Source organism: Primulina tabacum, chromosome 14 (genome assembly GCF_025594145.1).
Source record: "Primulina tabacum isolate GXHZ01 chromosome 14, ASM2559414v2, whole genome shotgun sequence".
NCBI classification, from domain to species: domain Eukaryota; kingdom Viridiplantae; phylum Streptophyta; class Magnoliopsida; order Lamiales; family Gesneriaceae; genus Primulina; species Primulina tabacum.
This window is the reverse complement of record NC_134563.1, coordinates 3,552,052-3,561,570: the sequence shown is the minus strand read 5'-3', so window position 1 is coordinate 3,561,570 and position 9,519 is coordinate 3,552,052. Positions and strand designations below refer to the sequence as shown.

Here is a 9,519-nt window from a genome sequence, read left to right as displayed (position 1 = left end):
TTGGAATCCTCATCGACTCCGCCATAATAATAACTAGTGTATCAACGCTCGTATTACATGTTTGTATAGTCTTTTTTTATATAATTAACTTGATTTGCATTCAAAAAGAGGTAATATTATAATTGTAAAAATTATTAAGGAGTCATATTAAAATTTGAAATTATAAAATGAAAATAAAATAAAAGATATAATTTTAGTTTTCATTTATTAAATATTTCGAATAATGAGATACCACTCAAAAGTCAAACGAGACGGTAAATAAAAATTCCCCACTCATGGCTCAAAAGTCAAACCTGCAGACAATATATATACATATATATATATATATATGTCATCTAAATAACATATCTATATTTTATAAAATGTTTGAAGAGCTATTAAATGTTACTCAAGTCAGCATTGATTAAATTCTTTGAGACCATAAAACAATATTTCCACAAAAAAAACTTAATCATTCCAGTTGGATATTTGTCTAACATAAATATTTCGAGAAGCGTGGATTAAATATCTCGATTTAAATAAATGTGTATAACTTAAATATTTTCATTGCTCACACACGACTTCTTAAATAAATTTTAAATATATTATTCACGAAACCAAACATCCAAAACCCACACAAAACATTTAAAATCTCACAAGTCGGTCTTGATCAAATGCCTCAAATTTTGGTTATAGTAAAGTAATACAAGATATACTACATACATCGCACCAGTGAAATAATATTATTATCAAATTCTACTATAGTTTTGCACGATGGCCCTTAATAAGACAAAAATTTACGTGAGACAGTCTCACGGGTCATATTTTGTGATTCGGATTTTTTATTTGGGTCATCCATGAAAAAATATTACTTGTTATACTAAGAGTATTACTTTTTATTGTGAATATCGATAGGATTGATCCGTCTCACAAAAGACCTACTATCTTAATAATAGTGACCAGACTAGCGTGGGGCTTTGTAATTTTGCCAAGAATAACTCGGTGGGGTTGCGCATTTATGATAAATATCATAGGAAGAATGCAAAGGACAAACACAAGGACAATGTCGTGAGTTTTCCATTTTGCCACAAACTTCCAAAAACTCATCATACATTAAAAATTTACTTATTCCAATAATAAGAGGAAAACGAGAGCAAAATTTACCAAGTAAGTTGGTCTGTGTTTTTTTCTCTAAGCGAATAACTATAGAGTGATAAATTATTATTTTTTTTAGGCAAAAACTTATGTGAGACGATCTTACGAGTCGTATTTTGTTATGCGGATCTCTTATTTGGGTCATCCATGAAAAAGTATTACTTTTTATGTTAAGAGTATTATTTTTTATTGTGAATATCGGTAGGATTGACCTGTCTCACAAATAAAGATTCGTGAGGTCATCTCACAAAAAACATACTCTTTTTAGTATATTGAATGTAATTTTCACCGAAATACTAATGTACGATATCATATATTTTTTAAAAAATACTAACATAAAATTGAACATACCTAATATATTAGATGACGTTGCTAGCACATCCACATTAAGAATTTCAGTGAAAATAGGACTTATTGTACAAAAAAAAAATAAGCCAATTTATTGCATTAAACCAATTTTTTGGTCAATTAGAGAAGCAAAACCTATACAAAGCAACTTTCTGAACCAATTTCGTTTTCTATAAAAAAAAAAATAAAATAAAATAAAAGTAATCATACACTTGCGCAAAAATCCAATGCATCGAAAGCTCTGTCAATCCTCGACGGATTCTCGCTAGCTCCTCCTATTCTTCTCTATCATGATTCATTTCAATTCGTGGGTTGTCAATTGTCATGTGTCTTTCTCTTGGATTCATTTACTTCGAGTCTTTTTAATATCCTATCCAAATTTTATGTTTAGCTTGGCGCATCCGTTGCCCCCTATATTATTTTTCCTCTTTGGATAGACCCCTTTATTTTATAATCTTTAAAAGCACTCGTTATTTTCTTAATTTGAGAAGGATGACCAAGGTTGGTTTCAGAATTTCATATAAAATGGTTGATATTACATCACCAAATTAGTAAATTCGTCCGGTAAGTTCATATTTTAGTTCTTTGTGTTAAAGATCGGTTTTTTTAGGTTGACAATACCTAAAGTTTTGTGAACTAACATATTCTGGTATAAGCGCAATTAAGATCAAAGGTAAGATCAATTATCGAAACAAATGTTCAAAGATCAATTCACTAATATATATCAAGATCAAGGCAAAAGAAGATCAACATGTCAAAATACTAAGGAATACACCAAGATCATAACACAGAGATGACTATCAAAAGCAGACATCAAATCATCGGATCAGAAAAAATGTTAGAGATCAAGAATTTATCTTTCAAACTCAAATCTGAACACTTCATAAGAGTAGAAGTTCAATTTAAAGATTAAAGTTAAAACAGACATAAATTTTGAAGTATAAGATTAGACTAGAGCAGATAAGCATCTCAGGATACAAAAAAGATCAGAGCGTATCAATATCAATTAAGCTTATCAGAAGACTCGATGCTTTTTGAAAAATTTATTTTAGCATATTGGATTAAACACTTAGAATTTTTCTAAATATTCAATATCATATCAGAAGAGATGAATGATAGCTGATCGTGTTTATTTTGTGGCTTGCGACAATCAGAAATGGATCAACATATCAATAGGAGACGTAATTTTTTATTTTTCAAGCGATAATAAGACACATGGAGTCCAACGACTACTTTTACATGATAGTACGAGGAATTAAATGCGCGTTAAATGACAATGTAATATCAGCACCAGAAAGAGTATATAAGTACCCTGATAAAAGATTTGATGATCAGAAAATGTCGGTGAACATTGGATTGAAGGCTATAAATACCCATAATTTGGTCATTTATTAGTAATCGAGTATTTGACATCTAGAACATTCAAGAGAATTAAAAGTACCTCAAGAAAAAAACTTTCTTAGTTGATACACTATCCACATGGATGATTGATACCCCCATAAGGATCCGGGTCCTCGTCAACCCGGTTTGTTATTTGGATAGCTCAAAACAGAGCCAATAGCTAGTCATTTTCCGGAGGACCCGGGCAGATCTCCTCATCCCGAGCACTTCTCCTCTCCCCGGGCAGTCATCATAGCCCGGGCTCTATACCAACGAGCCGGGAACTCTACTACCCGGGTTACCTCGAGAATTGAACCACACTCGAGTATGATTGATACAGGCCGTCTAATCTGTCAGAACAACTTGGGCTTGGAGTGTCCTAGAAGCCATCAGAAGCTAGAGTATGGGCAACCGACTTGCCATACTTAGTAGGTGGCACTGGAATCGAGGTACCTACCCCATTTCCTCTACTATAAATAGCAGGTATTAATGTCATTAAAGGATCCTGAAAAATCTTTGAACTCTAAGCATTATACATATTTTCTTTAAAATATTGCTTGTGATCATCTTCAACCTGCTGACTTAAGCATCGGAGTGGCCACGCCGGACACCCTCTGGCGCCCATTCACGAGTTACTTTCTTGTTTGCAGGTGTTAATCTCAGCCATTATCTTCACTCAAAATTCCCAAACACTATAAATTGTTGGTTTGATCCGTCGGAGCTCCTTACCCGGCTCACTCATTTCAGAGGGATCACATCATTGGCGCCTTCTGTGGGAAATACTTGAGTCCAAGACGTTGATATGGCTCGTACGAGAAGAACCAACCAAGATAATTCTCGAGCCCAGGAAGATGGAGGGCAGACCTTTAGACAAGTTGGTGTTAATAACATCGGGCCAAATCTCATTACCATGACCCCGGAAGAATTGAAAAAGATGATATCCGATGCAATGAAGCAAGCTATGGCCAGGAAAGAAGTTTCTCAGCATGTTACACCGCCCGGAAATAGATAAGAGCGTGAGCAGGAGCAAGAGCAGGAGTTGGGGGAGGAGGAGGAGAGACAGGAGGCTGAGGAGTCCAGTGCCGGGTCCAAATCTCTAATCGTGGCGGAAGAGTTGCTGGAGCTGAGGCAGAAGATGAAGGTCCTGGAAGGACAATTGGAGAACCGGAGCACTTCCCGGGCAATCACTAGAGGATGCCCATTTGCTGACATTATTGTCCGGGAACCCCTGCCTGGAAATTTCAAATCTGCCAAAATAAAAGACTATGATGGCAACGCAGACCCTGAGAAACACTTGGCCAGATTTGAGAACATGGCCATGCTTCACTGTTACACTGATAGAATAAAGTGTAAAGTGTTCCTAACAACATTGGTAAATTCGGCTCAGAGATGGTTTGAGGGTTTGGCCCCCCAGAGTATTAGTTCTTTCAAAGATTTCCAGAAGTCCACATGGTGGATGGATTGGTCCACAAGTATCACCCTGAATACGTTCAAGAAATATTGGTGATTCAGTTTGGATTTTGGCTGGTGATGGTCTTATAATAAGTTTTTCAAGAGAACATGCTTTACATTGAAACTTATTATTCTGAAAGATCTTCTGGTCTTTCAATGGATGACCATGTGTATTTTCTATAATTCTTCGCATCATTGTTGAACCAGGATGTCCTAATCGATCATGCCAATTGATCAGTATTGAAGAATTATCAACTACCATGTTTGATTCAATTGGACTTATATATGTATAATGCAATCCAGTAGGTAGCATTGGTAGTTTTTCAACTACACATTTCTTTCTTGATTTGTATGTGGTAAGACACATATATTTTTTATTCCCTTCATTCATTGTTTGAGTATCATATCCATGGGAATATATATCATTAAAACTCAACAAATTTCTTTTTGATTGTGGTGAATATAAAGCATCATTGATAAAAAAAAATTATACCATTAGGTAACAAAAATTGTGTTTTACCACATCCTTTAATCAAGTCTACAGGACCTGATATTGTATTCACCGTTGTTTTTGTTGGTTTTAGTTCCAAGAAATATCTTTTATCTCGGAGGATAGTGTGCGTTGTACCACTATCGGGTATGCAAACTTCAGCTTTGCTCATAGCATTTTTCATATTTGAACTTTTTCTTCTGTTTGGAGTTTGAAAAAGTATGAATGACTTTTAGAGTTTCGTGTTGATAACGTGTTGTGAAAAAGTAAAAATTTATGGTAAAAAGTAAAAATCTCATACTCTCAAAATTTACCAAACAACACACTTTATAATATTTTTCTTTTTACTCAATTGTGAATTTCTTCACAAATGGTGAGCCTATTTATAGAATTTCTTTACAAATAATCCAAAAATAAAATACATCATTACCTACATCATCACACACAAATTTCTAATTTTTACAACTCTTATTTTCAACATTCAAATATTTAATACACACATTTTAAATATTATTTTTCAACACAGAAACCTTTCTTTACTTTACTTAAGGGAAACTTTTGACTCATCCAACATATGACGACAAATTAAGATTGTGTTCACGTTTAAAATATTATTTATTAGATTAATAAACCTCTAAAGCATAATTAATGGAAAAAAATACTAAATCTTGGCCATACAAATTAATGCCCTTGACTACTAAATCTCAATAAATTATGGCTTAACATCTTTTGAAGACGAACGACACTCTGTTTCATTGTGAAATTGAACTTTCTCACATCGTGATCACAGTGCTCACGACGAAAATGATAATCTACGCGATGTTATTTGCATTCTATTTTATGTCATATATACACTCATTCTTAATGAAATTTATATATTATATAGAGAGAATAAAACATAATAATTACACTGGTCATCTAGCTAGCTAGAACATAAGATCATTTAAATAAATGAGTAGGTCTTTTGTTAGACAGTCTCACTGATTTATATTTGTGAGACGATCGATCTTGATCCATATTACTATGAAAATAATAATTTTGTTATAAAAAGTAATATCTTTTTATGAGTTACATTAGGTCGGAGATATGTATCATAAAATTGACTCGTGAGATGATCTCACAAGAGTTTTATGTATATAAGTAGAGTAGTTAACAATTACTTCATTAACAAATTCATATTTGCCTAGAGTGGTGGGTTGCAAGAGTGACCCTATGCACTTGTGTAGTGCACGAAATAAAATGGAAAACCAACTGTTTTCTGTTTGAGGAAATAATGTAAACGTGCACACTTGAAATGAAAAGACAAATGCAAGTGTTCCTTTCTATTGGGTCTTCACATTGGACACCATTATAGCTAGCTAGGAAGAGAGAGAGAGAGACCATTAGTATTTCAAAATATTGACAATGATTCTATAAAACGATCGAATTGGAATTATAAAATTGCCCTCATTCACTACATAACTTTATTCATTTATTCACAAATTCCTTGTATTTCAATTCGGCCATTGAAATTTTTTTCTGCATCCCTTTACTAGTCCCGACTGTACCTCGTGAGAGGGTCGATCGCGACGTAACGCCGGTGATACTTTTCGAAAAAGAAAATGGAAAGGCCAAATGAAATATTTTAGGGTACGTAGCTATAGTGTGGTTGACCTTAAAGAGTGCACTAACACATGATGTATCAGCTTATAACTCTATAAAGGTCGACCACGATGATCGACGATATGTACCGTTTTATCGTTTCTGTTTTTTAAAGAATCACCGGCCTGGGATTCGATCGAGCGAGTGAGAAATCATATGGGATTATTGAATCAATCAAGAAATTTCAGCTGTATTTTGTTGTTGTTGTTGTTTGAGGATCCAAGTAGAGAAACTCTTAAGGGTATCCATGTCAGCTCTGTAATGTTTCTGTGTGAACTCGAGCAAGGTCGGCCACCTGAAATCTGGATATATTCTAGGGTTATTGGAGTCCACCAATTCAGGTGGTGGGCTCACCACCTTATCCTTTTTAGGACAAAGGAAAAAAGCAAGAGATTTCCTAGGACACTTGCTGTTCACCACTGCCCTGTGCAAGCAACTTTTGTACCTCCCATTTGAAAGTGCCTACTCCAAGAAAAAAACCCACAAATTTTTAGAATCAGTAAACTATATTAAACATGTATTTTTATGATTTATAATGTTAAAAGATTGGTTCTTGATCTTATCTTATCTTACCATGAAAGTGTCGCCTATGTTGACAACAAAGGCATTGAAATTGGGAGTAATGGACCTCCATTCGTCGTCCACAAACACTTGGAGTCCATTTACTTTGTCTTGGTGAAGAATAGTTAGTGAGGTCGGATCACAATGCGGGCCCGTGCCTAAGGTCTGCTCGGGCCTTTGGCACGGTGGGTAGTAGTTTAATCTCATTATAGATTCGTTTTCCTCGAAAAATTCTTTGAAGTGGCTACGGCTCACCCCGAGGCTCATCCCCAAGAGTTCCATGATCCCTAGAGAAAGTTCGTTCATGGAACTACAATAATCTTGGTACACTTTCCTGTAATTGTAATTCATTCAACATTTTGAGAATTTCGACAAAAAGAAAAAAAACCAACTGAATAATGTAAAATCTTTACATACCCTAAATGTTCAAAATCAAGGCCCAATGTGTTTAGGAAGTATTGCTCCACAATGTGTGATGAGTCCTCGTGCGTAGAATAGTGAAAAGAGAGCGTTTCCTTCCATGGTAACTTGGACGAAAACCGCCCGGTAAAGCTACTCGCGTAGCCGCAATGCTCGCCGAGTTTCCTCTGAGCCTTCTGCTTCTCACGAAGTGGTTGCTCGAAGAAATGGTCCATGTAACGATGAGCATCCGAGATAAGTCCCGGTTTGACTCCATGATTCACCACTAGAAAGAAACCATGCTTTCGACACGCCTCTCCCACGAGCTCCGACGCTTTAGTTGAGGCGATAGGGTCGCCGGAGAGGAACCCGGCAAGGTCGATCAGTGGCACATTGAGCTCCGGGGGATTAGCCGTAGGCTTCTCGTGGTCGGGCCATGTGAATTGTGATGGTATCTCAGTCTGGTGTTTTAGAAACGAAGCGTCGAAGATGAGTGACTCATCTCTCTGCTTGTCCTCAAGTGGAGGAGGCATGGAGGGCTCTTTCTTGATCATGCAATTAATCGTCATTGAATGAATCGCAACCAAAACGCAGCGGAATTTATAAGGGACGAAGGGGAGGGGATGAAAATAAAAGTTTAGGGGGTGTGATAAAGGAAAAGTCAAGGCCGTTCTAAGGAAACATAGGTGTACAAGACTTGGAATCTTTATAGTCTCCCTCCCAGTGTCCCCAACACAAACAACAAAAACTAGGTATTTGCAAATAGGGTCCTTGGAGGATCGTATTTGCAATCAGATCCTTCTGTTTGGGTGATTCTCAGATACGGTCCCTCTTGTTTTTGTTGTTTGTATTGTTTGACAGATAAGCTGTTCCCAATGGCTTTTGGCGTTTCTCTCGGTGTTTTGGAACAGTTAACAGCCTTCCTTTTAAGGGATAGAGAGATCTTATTTTATTACATCAAAACAAAAATCTCAGTAATTACAGTTTAGTCCTTGTGTCATTATTTATCATCAATCTATCCATAAAATAATTACAGTAGTACAAGTAGCCGAAGGCATCGACGTTGTATGCTGTAAACATTTTCTGCTCGCAGCTTCATTTATCATATAATCGAGTAAGAAGGGAAACATCTACCTTTTAACTTTTAATTTTGATTATCTAATTAATCGAAATTTGGTTTAGGCACAATAAGTTGTATTTTTTTTGCGATTTTGGGCTTTGCTGCTAGTAGTGTTAATATGAAGGTAGACATTGCTGGCTTTAGATTGAATATCATTGACGTGTTTGATATCATGTCAGTCAGAATTCATTAAAAGAGGTTGAATTTGTTTTTTTAAAAAAAACAGTTTGTTGAATTGTGATCAAATTTTGACTACTTAAAAACAAGTGGTAGTGTTAAAAGATCAAATTTTGACAAAGTGTTCTTATAAAGTTGCTAGCATTTTTTTAAAGTTGGTTTTTACTTTTGCAAGATTCCACAATTATTTTTCCTATCAGGAATAAGTTTCCACTACTAAAAATGAATCTTTAAATTCGGAGATGAAGTAAGTAGTTTTCAAGTAGTAAATTTTATACATGAAATTCGAAGATTTTTTTAATCGAAAAGACGATTATTCCTCCTACGGAAGATGAATCGAAAGCGTAAAATTGAAAAAAAAAAAAAAAAAAAAAAAAAGACGACTTCACCCCCCATCACATGCCAACATGAACTAACAACTAGCACAATGATCAAATGGTCATCTATCCACACACAAATTTTTCAAACATCAAGAAAGTTTTGAAACTTTTACAGTTGACTTTTAATTTGGTAGTGAAGATGACCAACTAGGGTTGTTTGGAGTTTTTCTTCTTCTTTAATTTTTCCACATGATGATAGTCTTTTCAGTTGGCCATCTTTGTTCCCCAACCTCTTGCCCTTCAATGCTACTACTATGTGTACCATTATTAATTTGTCCAATCCTATATTATATATACATATATTTTTTATAAAAAAAAATTTGACACGAGCAAGGGGAATTCGAAGTACCACCATGATATAGTGGTAGACGAACAATATTGTTATCAATCTTGTCGTGGATATATTATCAATCTTGTCGTGGATAAAATTGCAATAA

At 35.2% G+C, this 9,519-nt stretch overlaps 1 protein-coding gene across 1 annotated transcript; it reads right to left on the bottom strand.

Annotated features, from left to right (window-relative positions):
* Window positions 1-6,088: 6,088 nt before the first annotated feature.
* On the bottom strand, window positions 6,089-8,065 carry LOC142525468 (gibberellin 20 oxidase 1-D). Its single transcript, XM_075629771.1, has 3 exons — window positions 7,424-8,065; window positions 7,019-7,340; window positions 6,089-6,907 (listed from the first exon to the last, which is right to left on the bottom strand). Exons 1-3 carry the CDS (start codon window positions 7,972-7,974, stop codon window positions 6,620-6,622), a joined length of 1,161 nt encoding a protein of 386 aa, XP_075485886.1. The 5' UTR covers window positions 7,975-8,065; the 3' UTR covers window positions 6,089-6,619.
* Between the last annotated feature and the right edge of the window lie 1,454 nt (window positions 8,066-9,519).

Bases quoted from the DNA above. Each gene is read 5' to 3' on its own strand.
- LOC142525468 (XM_075629771.1), bottom strand. From the start codon at position 7,974: ATGACGATTAATTGCATGATCAAGAAAGAGCCCTCCATGCCTCCTCCA. The intron at 7,341-7,423 runs GTATGTAAAGAT...TTACAATTACAG, and splicing joins CTTGATTTTGAACATTTAGG to GAAAGTGTACCAAGATTATT. The intron at 6,908-7,018 runs GTAAGATAAGAT...TTCTTGGAGTAG, and splicing joins ACATAGGCGACACTTTCATG to GCACTTTCAAATGGGAGGTA.